Consider the following 22,480-nt stretch of genomic DNA (forward strand, 5'->3'; position numbering starts at 1 on the left):
CAATCGCAAGTGAAAACATCGGTAAGACACCGCATCGGCATTACATACTCTCGTTCGTTATCACACTTTCCAACACCAACCACAAATGTATTTTCGCTTTTTGCTTTTCGCCTAAAATTTCATATAAAGTATACCCAAATACCCGACACATCCGGACAAAGCTGCACATCAACTTATCCAACTTTGCAACAGCAAAGCACGCTTAAAAGGCCCTTTCCCAGACATTAATCTACAGCCGGCTTTCTTGCATATTGTATTTGGTTTGTGCTGCGACTTCGCCGTCGTTGTCGCCGCCGCCGCCGCCTCACAGACGCCATTGTAACCGTGACTGGTCCAATTGCCATTTCCATTGAATAAGTGAGGCAACAATATGTCACGCAGTGTGCGCGCAGAGACACGAAGCCGCGCCAAGGATGACATCAAACGTGTTATGCAGGCCGTGGACAAGGTGCGCCACTGGGAGAAGAAGTGGGTGACCATCAGCGATACCACAATGAAAATCTACAAATGGGTGCCCATCTCCTCCAACATTGAAAAGAAGTCAAAGCTGCAGCTTAGCCACAAGATTAGCGACAAGGAGAACTCCCAAAAGGGGACACCAACGCCACCGCAGATAACGCCAAGCTACGCTGGCCTCACAGCCGAGGACTCCAACACGTGTAAGTGTCCAGTGTAATAGCCCGTCCAAGTGCATTCTTATAAAGATATTTTCCACACAGGTTTCTCAGTAGTGAGCGACAGCCAGGGCGCTGACTTTGTGTCCAGCATGCCCTTCTCCGAGGACTCCAACTCTCAGGGCAGCGATGGGCCTGTGAAACGCCTGAAAGCGAGCGACTAGCCTGAGGAGATGCAGCACATCATCAATCCCACTGCCTACATCAGCTAGATAGAGCTCACTCTCTCAGTGTGTGCATGTACGTGTGAGTGAGAGTGTGTGTGCGTGTGAGTGAGAGTGTGTGTGTGTTTGAGTGTCTGTGAGATTGTGAATGTGCGTATGAGAAGTTGTGAATGTTATTTTTATCTTCCTTCGTTTAATAACCAATAGCAATATGTACTAGTGTCTAAGTTTAGGTCTAAGCTAATTATGAAGATAATCATCTGCCTCAGCAAGACTTAAGCAATTATCTCCTAGACAACTAGCCCTAAGTAACTCCAAAATGATAATGAAATTGATGATACAAATGTAAAATATATATATACACACACACACACACACACAGACAGACACACGCACCCACACGTACTTGCATGCATGCTTGTGTGTGGGCAACGAACGATTGTAATTAAGCAATTTTTTGTAAGCTAAAGTTAGGCGTCAGTCAATAAGTCTCTGGTCTCCGGCTGGAGTTGGCGCATGTAGCACTAAGCACTCTTAACTATAACATTTATAATTTATTTATTTTTGCACAAGTAAACTGAAAGGCAAACGAACACTGACCATGTATAGAACCTAAGACATAGATAAAGCACAGCCGCAATGCAAAGAGAAAAGTAATATTAACAAATAAACAAAAAACAATCGTGTAACATGAGACAAAACGATAAATATGTAAACAATTAGAGATAAACAAAACCATGCGACATACACATATGTAAACAACAATTGAATTACACTTTTCTTTTATTATTTTTTATTTGATGTTTTTTCTTTAGTTTTTTATTTTGTATAATAAAAAAAATTAATTTCTTTCAACAAATAGTTTTTCTTTCACTTGACATTAAATATACATACATTAAACTCCTCTCTCTCGCTCTCTCTCTCTCTCTTTCTTTCACTCTCTCGCTCCTTTCTTCTTACTCTCTCGCTTTAACGCTTTGACATCGTAAATTTATATATTTATATAGATGCAGGACCATCTTTCACTAAAATTTATGCTAATAAACACGCTTAACTGAAAGGAAGCACAGATTTTTTGCACAAATTACAAAACTTTCGACGACCGAACAAAAATTACAGCAAGGATACAAAACAATAAAAAAAAAATCGTATCAAAATAAACACACATATAAAATAAAAAAAAAAATACAGAACAAAAAATACAAAATACAAACAATACAAAATATTTATACTTTTTAAAATACACACAGAAAAAAAAAGCTACGCTTCTTTTTGCAGAAAATACAAAAATTTTGAAAATCAAATTCGCGGACTCCTTGCGGAATGTTTTTGTCGGGGGGAGTGTTATTAACGCAAGTTACAAGAGTAATAAATTATTATAAAATTACATATGTGTGTGTGTGTGTGTTGTTTGTATGTGTCGGTGTTATAAAATAAATATTAAATCTAAACGCCTTCATTTTGTTCTTTTCGGTTGTTTGTTCGTTTCAAAGTTTGTTCAGCACAAAAGTGTTTTTGCTTTTACACTTATAATAGATAATTTTTTTAGTTTTCATTTTTGTGTTTTTTGCTAGAAAAATATAGAAAAATCCGCTTGAAGAGAATACATACACATATATGTAGTTGTAGTTTGTTCTGATTTTTAGGCTTAGCTTAATACATAAATGTAATTTTTGTTGTTGTTGCTGTTGTTGTTTTTTTTTGCTTGTTTGTTTAAACAAATGCGCATACATATGCATATCATACATGCATATTATTGGGATTATTGTATACATATACACACACATATAGATAGATTGATTGATACATACATACACATATACACATATATAAGTATAATATTGTCATTTAGCTTTCAAAAAAATATAGTCTACGTTTTTTGTTTTTGTCTTACAATTTTATAGAATTTACTTTTGCTCTTAGCAATCTAGCTTTGAAAAAAAAAATACGCTTTTGCCTTACAAAGTTTTTCTTCCAATGTAACTGTGTGTGTGTGTGTGTGTGCGTGTTTTAGTGTTGGAAAAGCGTGCGCGCCAGAATTTGAATTCAAATTTTGTTGCTGTGGTCAACGCTTTGGGTTGGAAATTGGAGGGAGGCCGCCTAACTTACGCATATGGTATATGTATATACTATATATATATATATATATATATATAGATTTCTTCTTTTGTATATATATATATGTATGTATAATTTTTATATAATAATAATTGCAACAGTATTAGATTTTTTCTTTTAGTTTAAAGTGGCGCCCCATTTGTCTCGAAGGATATGTTTGCGTAGTAGATGTGTCTGTGTGTGTGTGTGTGTGTAGAGGGGCTGTGGGGCGTGGCTGGACTGCGGCTCTGAATCTGTTTACACCGAAGTGGTTTTATTGGTGGTGTCTTCATCGGCATCAGTGTGCCAGGATGTGTGATGTCTGCTGTCTCCCTGTTGTTGCTCCTGTTGCTGATGTTGTTGTCCTTTCTTGTGGTGTTGTTTCTGTCTGTGCTAGGTGTGCATCGGAAAGCTGTCGGATCGCGCCTGTTGTGGTCGCCGCTGGAATAGGCGGCTGATGTAGGGCGCCTTATAGGCTTTATATCAGCATTCCGACTTGTCCTCCTCCACCAGATATTGTGTATCCTTGCCTGTGTCCGCCGAGGGGTCCAGCTCACGTGTGCGCAGCTGCAGCTGCGGCGAAGACTTGTGCGTTATGCTGCTGGGCGCAATAATCGCCGATGCGGGCTCCGTAAACGAGCCCTTGGACTTGGACGGTTCCTGTGGCACATCGTAGATGCCTGCCAAGAAAGAGAAATCGAGCATTGAGAGGATTGACTATTGGCTAATTGTGGCTATTGGCTTACCTGAGCCATTGCCCATGCCCGGATCGGTGGTTGTGCCAGACTGGACGGCATCGTACATGGGATTGGCAAAGTCGCGCGCCTTGTTCGCGTTCACTGTTTGCAGATTGTAGCCCTCGATGGGCGTCATGTCGTGGCTGCCGGGCGCTGAGGCGCCAGGGAAGCCGCTCTCGCTGAACTCCACATTGGAGCCATGGCGGAAGGTGACGCTCTGGGACGAGGTCATGGCGGGCATGCGTGCCAGCTTGCCGCTAAAAGTGCAGTAAAGGATTAAGCTTGAATGTCTTGGGAATTGGGAATCTGACAGTTTGGATACTTACAAGGGACGCTTGCGTATGACGTACCAGGCGCCGGCGGCGGCCATCATGAGCAGCAGTATGACCATGATGGGCACCACGACGGCGGTGACGTTGGCGCCGCCATGACCAAAGGCGCCGCTGCTGCTGTGCTCACAGTGATCGCCCTTGAAGTCGGGCAGGCACTCGCAGAAGAGCTCTCCGCGATCATCCTCCTTGCAGAGGCCGCCGTTCTGGCAGGGGCAGATCCTGGGCGCGGGGCGTGGCCGTTCGGCGGCGGCGTCGCAGATGATCTCGACGGTGCTGCGGTGCGAGGGCAGCGGACCGGAGGTGTCCGGACAGGCGCAGCGATGGCCACCGGGCACGAGCAGGCAGAGATGGGAGCAGCTGGACTCGTAGCAGGGATTGCGCAGTGAGGTGTTGTAGCGCTTCTCATGGTAGACCTTCAGGCCGGACGGATTGACGAGATTGCGATGCACCACGACCTGAACGCCGCGTCCGAACTTGTCCTGGCGCAGCAGCTCGCCCGTGTCGCGCGTCACCCAGAACATGTTCGACTCGAACAGATCCAGGGAGACGGGATGACGCAGCTGCTCGCCCTTGACGATGGCCTTGCGCCTGGAGCCGTCGGCGCGCATGGACTCGATGGTGTTGAGCTTGGTGTCCACCCAGTAGATGATGTGATCCTGTGCGTAGTCAATGGTCAGGCCAGCCGGATGGCGTATTTGCTCGGTGATGAGCGGACGACGCTTGGAGCCGTCCATCCAGGAGACTTCGATCTTGGGCGCCGAGCCCGCATCGGCCCAATAGATGCGACCCAGTTGCGGATTCAATGCAATCGACGTGGGCACCTCCAGTCCGGCATTGACAATGGAGCGACGATAGCGTCCATCTGTCTTGGCCACCATGACGCGACCACGAGGCTTCGAGCCCGTGCGATCCACTTCCGCCCAATAGAGATTCGAGGCGAGCCAATCAACAGCCACAGCCGTCGGCTTGGAGCCACCCTTCATGTTCAGATCCTGGGCGAAGCCAATCTTGGCCTGGCCATCCAGCGCGTTGACCATGTAGGAGCGCTTGATCGTCTTGTCGTAGCTGTCCGCCCAGAACACAATCTGCTGCTGGGCATCATAGTCGAGCGCTTCGATGCGCTTCTCCGACGCAATCACATCGAACTCCTCCTTCTTCTGCAGATCCAGGCCACGTATCTCCGGCCCATTGGCAAACACCAGCACCACATCCTCCTTCTCCGCCTTGCACACACCGCTGGCGCCATCGGACAAATGGAATCCATCGCGACAGCTGCACGAGTAGGTGCCGTTCATGTTGTGGCACTGATGGGAGCACGTGTGCTGACGCGTCGCGCACTCGTCCACGTCGGCGCACTTTTTCTTGTTGTCCGGCGCAATGATGTAGCCCGGATAGCAGGTGCAGATGTAGCCGCCGTCGGTGAGATTGTGGCAATGATGCTGGCAGCCGCCGCGATTCGCCTCGGAGCAACTGCTCGTGTGATGGCAGCCGAGCTCATCGCTGGCATCGCCGCAGTCGTCGGAGAAGTCGCACACCTGGGAGCGCTCGATGCAGTGCTTGTTGGCGCACTGGTACTGCGTGTAGAGATCGCAGGGCTTCTGCTTGCTGGCGCAGAGGGTCATGTTGTTCTCGTCGCTGCCGTCGCCGCAGTTGTCGATGCCATCGCAGATTTGGTAGCGCGCCACGCAGCGATGATTGGAGCATTGGAAGCGTCGCAAGGTGTCGCAGTTGAAGTCGCTGCAGACTTTGGGGTCCTCGTCGCTGCCGTCGCCGCAGTCGTCGGTGCCGTCGCAGAGATCGGAGAGCGAGACGCACAGATTGTTGGTGCACTGGAAACGCGACTCGGGGCAGAAGCGTCCGCCAGGGAAGCGCGGCGGGCAGCCCACCTCGTCGGACATGTCACGGCAGTCTCGATCTCCATCGCAGCGGAAGTAGCTCGCTATGCAATGTCCGGAGGCGCACTGGAACGTTCCGTTCTTGCACTGATAGCCCTCGCAGTTCAGCTCGTCCGAATTGTCGCCGCAGTCGTCCTCGTGGTCGCACTGCCAGCGTGACGAGATGCATTTGCCATTGCCGCAGCGGAACTCCGACTCGGAGCAGTCGCGATAGCGTCCCTTACATATGGCATCATTTTCATCGCTCGCATCGCCACAATCGTCCGCAAAGTCGCACATCCATTGTCTGCGGAAGAAGAATACAAATTATTTAACATCTCAAAACAATCATTTTGATAAATAATTATGTTCATTCAAACATTTTGTCGTCTGGAAATTTGGCATTTACGATTTGTTTTCTGATCAATTCCCTGATCATACGTTTTATTCTTTTCAAAATAAATATTTCTAGTGTAAAGCATAGTAGGCTTGCTAACAACTGATTTGACATATCTATTAATAAAAATTATTTTCACAAAGAAAGCTTCAAATACATAATTCGATTTATGCAATTCAATTTTATCTATCCACAGAAAGCGTGCGCTTAATGGTGATTTAAAACCTCTAATTGCTTAAATTATTTCTTATATTATTAATTTCTTCTCAGACTGGATTTCTGTCTAGTGGATTACGAAATCATGTTGCTAGTGGTGTTTATTAATGTAAAGATTTTGAACGTACTTTGGTATGCAGCGATTGTTGCCGCACTTAAAGTCCGTGTCGGAGGAGCACTTGGGACAGTTGTCAGGTAACTCGTCGCTGTTGTCGCGACAATCGTCTTTGCCATCGCAGAAGAGCCACTTGGGTATGCAGCGATAGTTGGACTGACCGGGGCAACGTTGCCAGCCGGTGGTGCAGTTGCGCTGGCGGCACATGTAGGCGGGCTCATCGGAGTCGTCGCCGCAGTCGTTGTCAAAGTCGCACATCCATAGTTGGGGTATGCAACGTCCATTTTTGCAGGCGAATTCAGTGTCCGGGTCGCAAGTACGTTTGTCTTTAAAGAGAAAGAGAGAGTGAGAGCTGAACTAAAGCAGATATCAAAGAGAGAGCGAGTTACACTTACGACAAACTTGTGGATCCTCGTCGCTGCCATCTTTGCAGTCGGCGTCACCATCGCAGCGCCAGCTATCGAGTATGCAACGGCCACTGGACTTGCATTTGAAGTCGGACAATGGACAAGGAAGTTCGCAGTTCTGTTCGTCGCTGCCATCGCCGCAGTCGTCGACGCCATCGCAAATTGTGGCCGAGGGCGTGCAGTTGGTGTTCTTGCACTGGAAGGTGCCGGCGCGGCAATGACGTGGAGCACAGCTGGTGGGCTCATCTGAGCCATCCTTGCAGTCCTTTTCGCCGTCGCATTTCCAGAACCAGGGTATGCACTTCTCGTCGTAGCCGCCGCAGCGATGTTGTCCGGCCGTGCAGTTGGCAATGCAGGTCTTGGAGTCGCGTGCCAGATAGAACTGATTGGGACAGGCGCACTTGTAGATGGGCGCACCCTCCTCAATGTAGCCCTCGATGTTCAGGTATGTGGACTCGGGCGGTGGCGCAATCAGACAGAGATGCGAGCAGCCGCCGTTGTGATCACCACAGGGATTCGGATAGGGCAGCTGACGCAGTGGATGATTGATGTGCAGATCGTAGGGACGATGTGTGGTATTCCGCAGCACTGTGTAGTTGGCACCATGGAACTTGTTGGCGCGCACAATGGCCTTCAAGTTCCAGTCGCTCCAGTAGATGAAGTCGTCAAATAAGCTGAGAGCAAACACATGCGGCACTTTATTGCCCGAGAGCACAATGTGGCGATGACGACCCTCAAGATCCGTGTAGGCAATGTAGTCCAAGTGAGCGTCCGCCCAGTAGATGCGATCGGTGAAGTAATCAATGGACAATGCATTGGGCCAAGCAATGCCGTCATTCCAGGTCAAAATGCGCGTAAAGTTGGAGCCATCCATGCCCATCTTGGCAATGTAGGCTTGGAGATGCCAGGAGGTGAAGTAGAGATAGCCAATGCCTGGATGCACAACTATGGCGCGTGGATCGACAACACCGCTGCGCAGCGTCTTGCGCTTGGTGCCGTCCAGCTCGGAGACGTCCAGATTCTTGGAGTGCCTGTCCAACCAGTACAGCTTGCGTCCCACCCAGTCAATGGCAATGCCCTCCAATCCATGCGAGTCGTGGCGTATAACCGCCTCACGCTCCGCCGGCATTGGATTACTCGAGTCGGAGTACTTGGAGCGGAAGATTGTCTTGGCGGTTACGTCGCAGAAATACATATACTGTTCCCTGATGTCAAAGTCCAATGCAACAACGTTCATCAGATCCTGATGCATCAGATTGTACTGATGCCCATCGACTGACATATTGCGCACATAGTACTTGTTGGTGAAGATCAGCCAGGGCGGTATCTTGTCCTTGCGCTTGCACGTGTGTTCATCGTTCTGCCGCTCGTAGTAGGTCTCATTGCATTTGCAGTAGTAGCTGCCCGGCGTATTCGAGCAGTGCTGTGAGCACGCACCCGGCATCTCCAGGCACTCATCCACATCCGCACAAGCTTTGCCATCCGCCAGCAGTCTAAAAAAAAGTGAACGTTCAAATAAACTCCATAGCAATATTTGAGTTTGAGACTTACTTGTAGCCCTCGTTGCAGTCGCAGTAGTAGCCGGTGGGCGTGTCAACGCATTTGTGGCCGCACTGATTGATCTCCACCTTGGCGCACTCATCCACATTGCAGTGCGTGGGTTCGTCGGATTCGTCCGTGCAGTCGGGCACCTTGTTGCAGACCAAACTATTGTCAATACATTGACCATTGGTGCAGGCGAATTGGCCATGCGCACAGACCGTCGCGTTCGTCTTGTTGCAGTCCACCTCGTCCGAATGATCTCCACAGTCGTCTTCGCCATCGCATCGGTATTGTTTCCTTATGCACTTGAAGTTCTGGCAGGTGAACTCGGCTGGCAAGCAAGTCTTGTACTTGGAATTGCAGAATTTGCCTTCGTCGGTGCCATCGCCGCAGTCGTTGTCATGATCACAAATCCAACCCTAAAAATAACGTCATATAAGTTTTTCACAATAATCAAAGCATCATGTCAGAACCGTAGCTGGACCCGCTCCCGGACAATTCGGAGTATACCGAGTCGAGGAATAATTGACTTACCTTGTTGATGCAACGTCCGTTGCCGCAGGTAAACATGTCCTCGCCACAGGGCTGCTGAGTAGCGCAATTGTGGAGCGTGGTGTTCTCATCGGCACCATCGACGCAGTCTGGGTCGCCGTCACAGATCCATTTCTTGGGTATGCACTGGGCACGTTGCCAGGACTTATTCTCCACGCAGGTGAACTCCGTCTCCTCATCGCACTTGCGATCATCTGTAAAGTGAGTGAGACGCATAAGTGAAGTGAAAATCGAACGATCGTTCGATGTGGAGTACTTACTGCACTGGTGTCGATTATCCTCATCGCTGTTGTCCAGACAGTCGTTGTCGCCGTCGCAGATGTAGATGCGTGGTATGCAGTTGCCATTGTCGCAGGTAAAGAGATCACCGAAGCAGGTGCGTCCCTCGGACTTGCAGTAATCTGGTGGCTCGTCGGCGCCATCGCCGCAGTCGTCGTCGCCGTCGCAGTACCAGGTGGCGGGAATGCAGCGATGATTGGGACAGCGGAAACTGTTGGTGGGACAAGTGCGCTGGCCGCAGTGCAGCGGATCCTCATCGGAGTTGTCGCCACAGTCGTTATCTCCATCACATAGCCAATAGGGTTCGACGCAAATGTTGGTCTTCTCGCACTTAAGATGATGTGGCGGGCAGGTATTGTTCATGGGGCAGCGCTCGTGCGTCTCATCTGACGTGGCATTGTCCTTGCAATCGTTGACGCCATTGCAGACCTGCGCCTGGGGAATACAGCGTCCATTGGCGCAGGTGAACTCACCGTCCACGCAGGGCGGATAGCTACAGTCCAGCTCATCGGAGCCGTCCTTGCAGTCGTTCTCATGATCGCACTTCCACGACTTGAAGATGCAGCGTCCGTTGTTGCAGCGGAATTCGTTGGGGGAGCAGGAGTGATAGGCGCAGTAATTGGGATCCTCATCGGAATTATCACCGCAGTCATCGTCTCCATCGCAGGACCACATTCTAGAGATGCACTTGCCGTTCTGGCAGTAGAATTTGCTCGACTCGCAGGTGTTGTTCCTGGGCGCGCACATGCGTCCCTCGTTCACGACCTTAGAGTTATCATCGCACTTGCATTCCGCCTTGCCATTCGGCGCTGGGTGACAGCTTTGGGCGCAGCCGCCATTGTTGATGCGACAGGGATTGACATTGCACTTTTGGCGATCTGCACTGAAGATGCGTATGTCGCGTGGTGAGTCCTCGACGCGTTTTACCATCTCCACCATGTTAGCACCCGTATGCTTCTCCGCGCGATAAACGCCGCGCAGCTGCAGATCCGTCCAGTAGATGTAATTGCGGAATACGGTGATGGCGAATGGATAAATGGTGGCGGAGACCAGCAGCTCGCGATTGCGTCCGTCTAGATCGGCACGTTCGATCTGCTCGCGCACTGCGTCCGTCCAGTATAGTTTGCGCTCATCGTAGTCAATGGCCAGACCGCTGGGCTGCGAGAGATCCTTGTCGACAATGGCGCGCTTCAGCGAGCCCGCCATCGTGGTGCGGAAGATCTTGCCGGAGGTGCCGAAGCGTCCCCAGTCCGTAAAGAAGAGCGTTCCATTGCAGGGATCTAGGACAATGGCGCGTGGACGTTCAACGCGCGCTATCATGACCAGATCCGTTCCCATGAGATTCATCGCATAGATCGAGTTGTTGCTGCTGTCCGTCCAATAGATCTTGTTCTGCGTCCAGTCATAGGCAATGCCTTCGGGATTGATGCCCTTACTGAGCACAACATTGATGTCGCTGTGGCTCGGATTGTTGGCCGACGTGTAAGCGATTTTGGCCCACGGCCGTATCTGGGTGAACAGCATGCGATTGTCGGCAAAGTCAAAGTCCAAGCCGACGACATTGGTCAGATTGGTCAGCGGTGTGAACGGCACCTCCGTCGAGTGTGGGTCCAAATTGACGGCGCGTATTTCGGTGCGCGTGGCGAAGACCAAATACTCATTGACCGTCTCGCATTTTCGCTCGTCGCTGCCCAATTTGCCGGTGGCGCAGTCGCAGCGGTAGCTCTTACTATTGGCACTGGCGTTGGGCGGGAAGCTGAAGCAGAGCTGATCGCAGCCGCCGAGTTGAGCGCACGGGTTGATGTCATCGGGCGGTTGATTGTTGATGCTGTAGATGGCAATGTCGCGCAGCTTCTCCAGATTGGTGCGCACGCGCGTCATTTGAGTCTCGTTGCCGAAGTTCTTGGAAGCCTTGAACACGGTCATCAGATTGCGATCCACCCAGTAGACGTCGCTGCCGAATATGGCAATGCCCATGGGATTGGGCAGATCGCGACGTATGACCTTGCGATTGGCACCATTGTAGCTGATCTTCTGAATGGTGTCCAGCTTGGAGTCCACCCAGTAGACATCATGCGACTGCATATCGATGGTGAGATCTCGTGGAAGCGAGATGCCCGAGGTAACCAGTGGCTGCCACTTGCTGCCATCGAGCAGTGCCTGGCCAATGCGCGGATGTTGCCCGTAGTCGATCCAGTAGAGCAGCCGCTTGATGGGATTCACAGCGAGCTCGCGTGGCGCATCGTTGGTGGTCTTCACCAGCACCTTGCGATTGCTGCCGTCCAGCCAGGACACCTCCACGTAATTCTCATGCGGATAGACGTTGGTGAAGTACATATTGCCCGCCACCCAGTCGATAGTCAGACCACGGATGCCCGTACTGCCGATGCCATCCTTGATCACATGCTGCAGATCGGTGCCGTTGGGACGCGAGCGGAAGATGCCATTCCAGTAGCCGCGGTTCGACTCCGCCCAGTAGATCCATTGATCACGATACATAACATCCACATGGAGTATATTGTGGCCCGGACCGCTGATGGGCACCATGGCTTCGGAGCTGTCGCTCAAGCTGTAGCCGCGTATCATGTCCAGCTGCGAGACCACAGCGAAAGTCTTAAACTCCACGCAGTTGATCTCATTCTCCTTGCGGTAACCAATGCCGCAGGCGCAGCTGCGTCCAGACGAGGGTCCGGGTATGCAGAGCTGCTTGCAGCCGCCGTTGTTCGTCTGGCAGGGATGCTGCATGAGGAGACGTTTCTTGTAGATGATCATGCTGCGCAAATCGGGCTCGTTGTCTACTATGGTCTTGGGGTTGTCGCCATTGGGCAGATCTATGCGCACAATCTTTTCATATGAGGGATCCAAATAGTACAAACGACGATCGAGCACGCCCAGACTGCGTGGACGAGCAATGGCTTGACCTTCATTCAGTATGGTTGTGAAATCGTCACCGTTGTAGTCCATGGAGCAGATCGAAGCGCGACTGCGTGTGCTGAAGTAGATGAGCTTCTTCTCCGTGTCTAGGGTTATGCTCTCGGGATGCTTGAGATCCTTGCGCAGCACGCGCGCATTCTCGCCGTTCATATCGACGCGTCCGATCTTCACCGGAACCTCCAGCACGCCCTCGTCAATCCAGAAGAGTTTGCCATCGCTGGGGTCCAACACAATCTGCTTGGGCTTCGACACGGACGTCTCGCTGCCATCGTTGGCCAATATAATAGCTCGATACTTCTGCTTGCCGTCCACGCGCACTGCCTCAATGTTGCTAGCGACGCGATTGCCAATGTAGAGATTCCTGCCCAGCCAATCGAAGGCAAGGGTGTAGGGTGCGCCCACAATACCGGCGTCCAGGCCCAGGAAGAGCGTCTTGTTACCGCCGCCATAAGGTGTGGTGTATATGGTGCAATTCTCCTCGTCCTCCTCGCGACCCTGCACCCAATAGAGCGTATCACCCTTGCGATCAAAGTCCAATCCTGTGCTGCTTTCAATGCCAATCACTGGAGCCAAGGAGCCAGCGCGCGCATCGCCACCATTGAGCGGCAGATCGACAATCTGTGTACCCTTGACGACCATAAGGTAGGGGTTCTCCTCCTCGACGCAGCGACCTTCGCTGAGCAGACGGAAACCCGGCTTGCACTTGCAGCTGTAGCCTTCGGAGGCGCTTGGACTGAGCAGGCAGAGATGTTGGCAGCGTGCACCTGCACAAGGATTGGGGTACATGGGCTGCAGCGAGGCGTGGTGAACATGTATGGAGAGTGGCTGACTGATCAAATGGGAGACGACGGTCTGGTTCTTGCCGCGGAACTTGTTGGCGGACAACACGCGATTGAGCTGACGATCGGTCCAATAGAGCGTGTCCTCGAACAGGGACAGCGAGTGCGGATGCAGCAGATAGTGACTACTGGCGAGCACCTGTTGGCGTCCAGTACCGTTGTAGTAGCAAAAGTCGATAAAGTCCAGTTTGGAGTCGGCGAAGTAGACGCGTTTGGTGGCAATGTCCAGGGTGAGACCATTGGGCCAGTAGATCTTGGTGTTGATGATGGTCTGGCGCATAGTGCCGTCCATACCGATGCGCTCGACTCGCGGATTTTCGCCCCAGTCGGTCCAGAAGATGAAGCGTGCATCTGGACTGGGATCAATGCACATGCCACGTGGTTGGGTAATGTTCTCACGCACCAGCACGAGTCTATTGGAGCCATTCTCAGCGGACACTTCGATAGTGTTTAGCTTGCTGTCCAGCCAGTACAGATTCTGGGCAATCCAGTCGTAAGCCAAGCCCTCAACCAGATCCAAGCCTGTGTTGATGATCTCTTGCGGTTCCATGCCATGATCCAGACGTGAGATCTTCTTCAGCTTCATGTCACTCCAGAAGATGGTGCCGGTGTGCATGTTTGAGGCGGTGGCTACCACGTTCTCCACTATAATGGGCACACGCTCCAGTCCCTGCTCCTTGAGATCCGCCACCAGTATGGAGTGCCTGTTGGAAATGATCAGGAAGGCAGCCGTGTGATTGACAGCCTTGCAGGTGTGCTTATTGGACGCCAGTGTATAGCCCTGGGTGCAGGAACAGAAGTACGAGCCCTTGGTGTTCGTGCACTGTTGCGAGCAGAGTCCTGGCGGGAAGCACTCGTTGGTGTCCACACAGGTGTAGCCATCGTCGCCGATTTCCGAGCCGGGCGGGCAGACGCAGAGCGCTCCGTTGGGCGTCTTCTGGCAGAAGTTCGAGCATTGACCCTCCTGATGTTCGCACTCGGCGAGATCGCAGCCCTCGCCTTCGTCGGCGCCGTTGGGACAGTCGGGTGTATCATCGCAAACCGACGTGATGTTGACACAGCGCTCCGAGACATCCGGACACTGCCACTGGCCATGGGGACACTTGAACGGAGGTGGGACGCAGGCATGCTCGCTGCTCTCGTCCGAGTTGTCGCCGCAGTCGTCCTTGCCGTCGCAGATGTACGCCTTGAAGATGCAGTTGGTGTTGTTGCACTTGAAGAAGTTGTTGGCGCAGGTGATCTGGCCGCAGTCTTCCTCGTCGGAGTGGTCGGAGCAGTCGTTGGATCCATCGCAATGCCAAGCTATGGGTATACAGAAGCCTGTGGACTTGCAGCGGAAATGCTTCTCCAGATTGCATTGATTTGGGCCCATGGATGGGCAGCCAAGCTCATCGCTGCCATCATTACAGTCCGGTATGCCGTCACACTTGTACGATTCCTCCACACATTGCCGCAAATCCGCACACTTGAATTGGTTCGCCAGACAACTAATCGGCGGACAGTCCTTCTCGTCCTGCTTGTCGAAGCAATCGTCGTCGCCATCGCAGACCCAGCTCTGAGGAATACAGTGTCCGGTACGTGGGCAGGTGAACTGGAAGTAGGCGCAGGTCTTCTCAGCGCAGAAATCTCCCTCATCACTGCCGTCGCCGCAATCGTTTTCACTGTCGCACTTCCACATGTTCGGTATGCAGCGTCCGTTAGCGCAGGCGAATTGAGAGGTGGCGCAAGTTACATTACCGCACTCCAGCTCGTCCGAGTTGTCGCCGCAGTCGTTTTCTTGGTCACAACGGAAATTCAAAGGTATGCAACGTCCAGACTTGCATTGGAACTCATTCGATCCGCAGGTGGGTTCTATTTGGGTTAACAGAATTTTGTGTTCAAAATGAAATTCATAAGAGAAAACATTTTATATCGACTGTATTTTAGTGTGGATTACTATTTTAGTAGGATGATCATTGTGAATGTTAATAGTGTTAAGTGAATTCTTTTTGTTTTAAGACATCATTAAGAATTTTAAAAGACAAAATATCCTAAAAGATAAACTTATCTGTGGTCTATTTCGCTTAATATATATCATTATGGTCCAGTACTCACTTGTGCAATTCTGCTCCTCATCGCTGTTGTCGAGACAGTCGTCGTCGCCATCGCAGACCCAGGACTTGGGTATGCAGCGTTGATTGTTGCAGGTAAAGTCCCATAGATTGGGGCAGGGCTGGACGGGGGGTTCGGCGCTCGGATCGGGTACACAGCTCACTTGGTCGTCAGCCAGGCGTTCTCCATAGGGACAGGAGCAGCGTGACTGCAGTCGCCCATCGCTGTTGGTGGCATTCGTGGTGGATACGATGGGTATGGCAAAGCAGATCTTCTGACAGCCGCCGTTGTTCAGATGACAGGGCTGGGTCTCCGCAATGCGCTGGACCTCGCGACTGTACACCTTGACGCCATAGAGTCGATTTGTTTGGGGTTCACGCACCATCATCTCCTCCTGCTCGCCGGTGCGCTTATGCAGGCGTATGATGGCGTCCAAGCGCCAGTCGGTGATGTACATCCAGTCGTTGTGTATGACAATGGAGAAGGGATGACGCACAAGCCGAGAGTTGACTGTCTTGATGTCCGTGCCATCGAGATTGGCATGCTGCACATGATCTAGCAGAGCATCGCACCAGTAGACGCGATCCTCTTTGAAGTCAATGGAAAGACCATTGGGCCAGCCTAGGGTAACATTCTTGAAGACCAGCAGACCGCTGCCATCGGTGTTGGCGCGCGTAATATTGGCCGGACGATCCCATTCGGAGAAGAAGATGTAGCCACGATTCGGATGCACAACAATAGCACGTGGACGCTTGAGATTCTTGAGCAGCGTACGACGATGGGTGACATTGCGTGTGGAAAGCACATTAAGCGTGCCCTTGCGTGAGTCAATGTAGTAGAGATTCTTGGAGGCCCAGTCCACAGCGAGACCCTCGACGCCTTCGTTTTGCGAGGCGAGCACAATCTCGCGTCCAGTGCCGTTGCGATGCACGCGATAGATCACATCCTGGAGCACGTCCGAGTAGTAGATAAACTCATCGCGCGCATCAAAGTCTAGGCCAACGAAGCGGGCACGACGCGACACGACGGGCAAAATGGCATCACTGAAGCCCTCGATGAGCGGCTCGAGCACCTTGCCCTTGATGAAGCGCTGCTGCGAGTACATGAGAAACTCGCGCACCAGCTTGCAGTTCTTGAGATCCGTCTGCAGCTGATAGCCGGTGTGGCAGGCGCAGCGGAAGCCGAGGCCAGTGGGCGCACCCTTGACGGCTGTAACGATGCACATGTGATTGCAGCCACCGTTGTTGCTGCCACAGGGATTGGAGACATGCGGCTGACTGAGCGAATGCACGGCTATGATGCCCTTGGGATCGCGTATGTCCTTGGCCTTGTAGGTCACCTGTATGGAGCTGGGGCCCTCGAACTTGTCGACGGACATAATGCCCTGCTTGGTGGCGTCCGTCCAGTAGATGCGGTTCTCGAACAGCGCCAGACGCGACGGACTGGGCACCTGCTGGCCACGCAGCACCATGACACGCTGGCCGCCCTCATAGTCCACGGATTCAATGTAGTCCAGCAGCGAGTCGCACCAGAAGACGCGCTTGCTGATGATGTCTACAGTCACGCCGCTGGCCTTGTAGGCCGCCTCCGAGACAATTGAGCGCGCATGGGTGCCATCCATATGAGCGCGCAGCACTTGCCCTCCATCAGCCACAAACATAAGTCCAGCCGTAGGATCCAGCGCCAAATCAGCGGGACTGGTGAGATTCGAACCGAGCACAACGGCGTGCCAGTGGCCGCTCAACTCAAAGACATCAATCTTCTGGCCAACCAGGTCCGCTACGTATATCTTATCGCCCACCCAATCAACAGCCAAAGCCACTGGAGCCCAGGTGCCGGGTAGGGTCTGATCCAATGGAGCTACTGCGCTATTGAGCGCGTCCAAGCGCAACGACTGCACCTTGCGCGTCTTGATGTCCGACCAGTAGAGCGTGTTCCTTGCATAATGGAAAGCGACGCCGGCAGCGGCAGTGGCATTGGCCAAAATCTTGGGCTCGCTATCGTGGGCAAACATGCGCATGATGGCGCGATCGTGGGTGAATATCAGCTGCAGATTGTTGGCATCGGGTGCAATGCACTTGGATTCATTGATTAGCGTATAGCCTGGGGCGCATTGACAGCTATAGCTGCCTGGGGTGTTGGTGCATAGTTGGTCGCAGTGTCCCCACTCGGCACACTCGTCCAGGTCCACGCAGGTGCGATTGTCGGGCGCCAAACTCTGACCCGTGCGGCAGTAGCAGACGCCCCCGGTGAGCGAGGGTCCGCACTTGAACTCGCAGCTCAGCGCAGGACACGAGCCAATGGCTGTAAAGAGAGAGAGAGAGAGAGAGTGAAGGTTAAGTTAGATTCCCCTGGGCTTAGTCCTTATACTTACAGCAGGCAGTCTCCTCATCGCTGCCGTCATCGCAGTCGCGTTTCCCGTCACAGAGCTGCGACTTTAGTATGCACTTGGGCGCACCGTTGACGCCGCCGCGCGGGCAGAGGAACTTGTTGTCCGGACAGGCAATTGCCGTGCAGTTGGCCTCATCGCTCTCATCAGCACAGTCGTGATAGCCATCGCAGTGGAAGTTGTACGGTATGCACAAAGCGTTCGCGCAACGGAACTGCGCATGATGACACGGCGGAAAGTCTAGGAAGAGAGAAGGCAGAGAGAAAGAGTGAGCGACAGTTGCTGTGCTTGGACTTGGGTGATGTTGGTACTTACTGCAGCCCTGTTCGTCGGAGTTGTCGCCACAGTCGTTGCGATGATTACACTTCAGAGCCGCATCGATGCACTTCTGCCCGTTGGCGCAACGGAATTGATCCAGGCGACAAGCGACGCCACTGCAGCCCTGCTCATCACGTCCCGTACGGCAGTCCAGATAGCCATCGCAGCGTTTCTCCTTTGGCACGCAGGGTCCGCTCAAGCGGCTGCCATCCGCTGGCGCTGCTCCGCCCGGCGTATTGCAGAACACGTCCGTATGCTGGCATTTGCGATAGGCTGCAAATCAAATAAAGCACAATCATTAGCAATGCAACAACTTCTTAAATCAAATGAGAGCAAGCCTAACATAAATATTTGCCACAACCATCAGCATCAGCTGCTTAAATCAAACTAATAACATAATGAGCGCAAGCCTGGCAGTAGCTAAGCAGCAAACGAAAATAACCGTTGCTTCGCTCTTTCAGCATTTGCTCTCTCCCAATCAGTTATGCATGCAAACTGAAAGGCAAAGGCAAAGACGAAGACGAAAGCAAAGCCAAAATACGAAAACAACTTTGGCTGCGCTTATCTGATCTACAATAACACAAACTCTTGTGCTTTGAGTTTTCACCGTTACCGTTGTTGAGTCCGCGAGTGATTTTGTTATTCTTTAGATTCGCATGCTTACACTTGAAAAAATTTGTAAAGCTTACGCTTATTTCAAAATGTTTGTACTAAGTGAATTCTATGAATGTTTTCATTTGTTATGCATGCAGCTCCATTTTACCATCTTCAATAACATTAATTTAAGTAAAATTCAAAAGAAATACTGCGCTGCAAATTAATAAAATACTTTATAATTTTCATTTAATAAATAGAGATAATTTTTACTGCATCAAAAATATATTTAATTTTTCATTATATATATAATATAATATATATCTTTTTTGCTATGCGTAAATTTGTCTGTCTACAATTTTTATTATTTATAATTATATATTATATTATAATTAAAGCAGCGCCAGCTTCAACTAATTTTTGCAAGTGTAAGCACGCAAAACTGAGAAGAACAAATCCACTCGACGAGTAGAGGTACAACTAAAAGCAGATAAGGCGCTCAAGCTGCTTTCGCATTTTAATTTTGAATGCATATGCGTAATAGCAAACAAAACCACAGAGAGAGCAGTGACAAAAACAAAAGAGTTCAATTATCAACTGAAATAAACTTTTTAATTATTATTCTCTTGCTTTGCCTTAATTAATTAGTTTATTTCCTCTTAGTTCAATTGCAAAGCAGATATTTTAAACTTTTTTCACTTTAAAAAAATATTTTCTTATTTTTTCGCTCCAGCAGCTACTGCAAATTGCACTTTAATATTTATATTTCATTCGCCCAAAGCCAAAATGAGTTTTAAATTTCAATTATAGTTTAGAGCTGCAACCACAAAAAATAAAAAAAAAGAAATCATTGAACAAATTGTTAAACGAATCGAAGCTTGTGCATTTCCCTGCCAAATGGCAGTTGACACATGAATTAAGTGTGTCTCTGACTCTGACGGCCCTTAATTGTAGCTAGAGTGAGATAGCAATACATATGCATACGAGGCACAGTGCGTGCTCGATAATGTGAACGCTCTAAATCATGAACATGGATAAATAGAAAACGAAAATAGTTTAAATTTTTGCATTGAGCTAAATTTATGAAATTCCGAGATATTCCACGAAAATATGGTATATTCATTTTTATTGAAATTTAAATTTTGATGCAATTTTGTTCTAAAGTTAGTCACTCATCATCGGATTTTTATTCCTTCATTTGAATGTCAAACAAATGTTATAAAGAGATGTACTTATTATAAAAATGTTAGAAATTTGTTGCCTAGTGCAATCAGTTATGCTTTCGATTTGTGATAAGAAATAATTAATTGAAAATACATTTTCTGAGCCTGAAGAAAAATAAACTAATACATATACAAGCTAAAAGTACTGCAGTAGTTTCTAACTAGAGTAAATCAATACACAAAATAGAAGTAAAACTTGAAACTTATTCTGAAAATTAAGCAGTTGACATTATCGGGCATGCACTGTATATTAAGCGAGGGAGCGACTGCAATGCGCGTAGCTGAAATTAATCAAATTTACATTGATGTCAACACGCTAAGACTTTAAGCCTGCAGCCTTTGCCAGGCCAATTGCACATTTTGGGCTCGCAGGGTTTTGGTTTGAAGTCAATGCTGTCAATTGAGCGTGTGACATGCCTGTTCCTTTCCGTCGGCCATGGCCCAACGGCCAATTGGCCATTAATTTAGTTTGAAGAAAGTGGGCCAACAACCGCCTCGCTCATTGTTAAGCGTACTAGCAACCAATACACATATGTGTACACATGTGTGTGTGTGTGTGTGTGTGTGTGTTTAGCAAGTGTGAATGCCGCTGGGGAGTTGGCTTAAACCGCAGGGGGGGGCGGAACGGGCGGCAAGTTAAAAATGCCTGCAAAATACATGCGCTTCAACTATTGCTGCCAAGGACATTAAATTTTGATAGCAGAGAGACTTCTATAAGGCAGCAGCAGCATCAGGCATGAAGCTGTAGCGACCTCTGTCAGAAACATGCACCCCACACACACACATAGACATACACACACATATGTATGTTGAGCGTTTGGCCACGCATGGCGTATACATAATGCATAGAACTGTACAAATGTCGGGCGTGATTGTCCTGATGTCCGCTCAACTCTTGCTCGGCCTGTCTGTCTAAGCTTCCTCTCTATCTCTTTCTCTCTCTCTCTCTGTGTGTGTGTGTGTGTGTGTGTGCTGGCTGGCAAAGTGCTATAAATTATCGAGTAGTTTGGCTGCAACATTTACAACACCCCGTTCCATTTCTGTGGGGGCGTCTGTCCGCCCGGAACGGGCATAGTCCATCAAGTTGGCAACAAGAAAGAGGTGGCTATTGCCTCAGCACAGCAGCAGCCGTAGCAGCAGCAAAAATTGTGGCTACAAATGGTTAAATTAGAGCCGTTGGCAGCAGCAGTTGGCCAAGATGAAACGACATTCCTGCCAAGATGAAACTGAGAGACTCGGAAAACGAGCGAGCGAGAGAGAGAGAGCCCGAAAATCGATCTAAATAAAGCGCATTGCATTTCTGCACCATTAAATTCCGACTTTAAATACTAAATTTCGCCATATCTGTTCTCTGACTGATGAGTTATAGGTAATATCTCTAGAGGGAGAACTATAAAAGCTCGAAAGCTGCAATTTTCGCAAAAGTGAATTTGCCAAATTTATAGCCGCATAGCGTGCCTCAATTTTTGTTTTTACGCTTAAGTTTTTAAGTTCGATGAACTTAAGCTTAACAACAAGTTAATACCTGATAATAGTTTAAAATTATTTGTAATTTAAAGAGCTAAATTAAAACAATTTGTTGCTTCATTTATAATTTGTAAATAAAAATTAGATTTGAAACGGATCTGAATAACAGATGAAAAATTTTACAATTATAAATATTTTGTAATGAATAAATATAATAAATTAATGCACGGAAAAAATTTATTCAATGAATTGTAAATTGATTTACAAATATTAAATATATTTACTATATAAATAATAAATAAAAATAATAAAAAATCCTAATTTTAAAATATAGCTAATAAATATAAAGCAAAATTTGTAAATAAATATATTAAAGATTTATTTCATATTTCTTTATTTTAATTCTGATGCTTCCATAAGATTTTTCAAATTGAGAGCCAAGCTCAAAGTTGAAACAAGCTCTAAATTTTTCAACTGTATAAGAGACGCATATTAGGATATGGTTGAGCCTCACATAGAATACTTTAAATAAATATTATATAAATAAAAATTGGAAATAAATTATAAGAATTATAAAATTAGAATTTGAAAGAATAAGAAAATAAAAATTTGAATTCAATTGCTGCAATGCAAGTTTTGAATATAAATTGAGTTGAAATGCAGACAGTATTGAAGTAAATACAATTGCAGTTAGAATTACAAAGAGTGTGTGTGTAAGAGAGAGAGAGAGAGAGAGAGAGAGAGAGAGAGAGAGAGAGAGAGAAAGAGCGAGACGCAGAAAGGGATGGATGCTGGCTAAATAACGATCTGTGGCAACTTTCAAGTTACCTTTTTGGCATCGTAAAATTAACAAAAAGCTAAATAAGAAGCAAGAGGAAGATGTTGAACTTTTTATATGCGGCACTGTCCACTGTTGTTGTTGTTGTTGTTGATGTAGCTGCTGCTTCACATTAACATCGCACCGGGGGCAGCCAAGTGTAGCTGAGCAAACTTAATTAGTGCAAGTTAAACAAGCTCAAGTTGTATAAATATTCTGTGCCCCCCCTCACTCTCACTCTCGCAACTGAAAGAAGAAAAAACTTTTGCCAAGGCACAACAATAAAATGTAAGCTGTGTCGCGCAGTTTCCAGTACCTGTCCTTATCTCTCTCTATATCTATCTCTATCGCTGACTCCTTGGCCAGGTGGCAACAACAGCTTTAACTAAGAAGCATGCCACACATCCTGCCGCACGCCTTAC

The 22,480-nt window shown here is 48.8% G+C and overlaps 2 protein-coding genes across 2 annotated transcripts in view; one reads left to right on the forward strand and one right to left on the reverse strand.

Annotated features, from left to right (window-relative positions):
* The first annotated feature begins 71 nt into the window (after positions 1-71).
* LOC108605847 (B-cell CLL/lymphoma 7 protein family member A) lies at positions 72-1,607 on the forward strand. The gene is made up of 2 exons (XM_017995655.1): positions 72-659; positions 720-1,607. Exons 1-2 carry the CDS (start codon positions 371-373, stop codon positions 836-838), a joined length of 408 nt encoding a protein of 135 aa, XP_017851144.1. The 5' UTR covers positions 72-370; the 3' UTR covers positions 839-1,607.
* A 1,083-nt stretch (positions 1,608-2,690) lies between these two features.
* LOC108605396 (low-density lipoprotein receptor-related protein 2) overlaps positions 2,691-22,480 on the reverse strand; it is a 143,864-nt gene continuing 124,074 nt past the window's right edge. The window contains exons 5-15 of the mRNA XM_033294541.1: positions 17,955-18,230; positions 17,625-17,879; positions 15,254-17,554; positions 9,368-15,010; positions 9,090-9,301; positions 8,565-8,974; positions 7,002-8,506; positions 6,620-6,932; positions 3,999-6,185; positions 3,682-3,929; positions 2,691-3,615 (exon numbers count right to left, since the gene is read on the reverse strand). Of these exons, the coding sequence (XP_033150432.1) occupies positions 3,419-3,615; positions 3,682-3,929; positions 3,999-6,185; positions 6,620-6,932; positions 7,002-8,506; positions 8,565-8,974; positions 9,090-9,301; positions 9,368-15,010; positions 15,254-17,554; positions 17,625-17,879; positions 17,955-18,230 (13,547 nt within the window). The 3' untranslated portion in view covers positions 2,691-3,418. The remainder of the gene's footprint in view (positions 3,616-3,681; positions 3,930-3,998; positions 6,186-6,619; positions 6,933-7,001; positions 8,507-8,564; positions 8,975-9,089; positions 9,302-9,367; positions 15,011-15,253; positions 17,555-17,624; positions 17,880-17,954; positions 18,231-22,480) is intronic.

The sequence above is a fragment of the Drosophila busckii genome, chromosome X (assembly GCF_011750605.1).
Source record: "Drosophila busckii strain San Diego stock center, stock number 13000-0081.31 chromosome X, ASM1175060v1, whole genome shotgun sequence".
Classification (NCBI taxonomy): domain Eukaryota; kingdom Metazoa; phylum Arthropoda; class Insecta; order Diptera; family Drosophilidae; genus Drosophila; species Drosophila busckii.

What these genes read in the sequence shown, in the direction of transcription:
- LOC108605847 (XM_017995655.1), top strand. Translation starts at nt 371, where the DNA reads ATGTCACGCAGTGTGCGCGCAGAGACACGAAGCCGCGCCAAGGATGAC. An exon ending in AGCCGAGGACTCCAACACGT is followed by an intron (nt 660 to 719) that starts GTAAGTGTCCAG and finishes TTTTCCACACAG; the next exon opens with GTTTCTCAGTAGTGAGCGAC.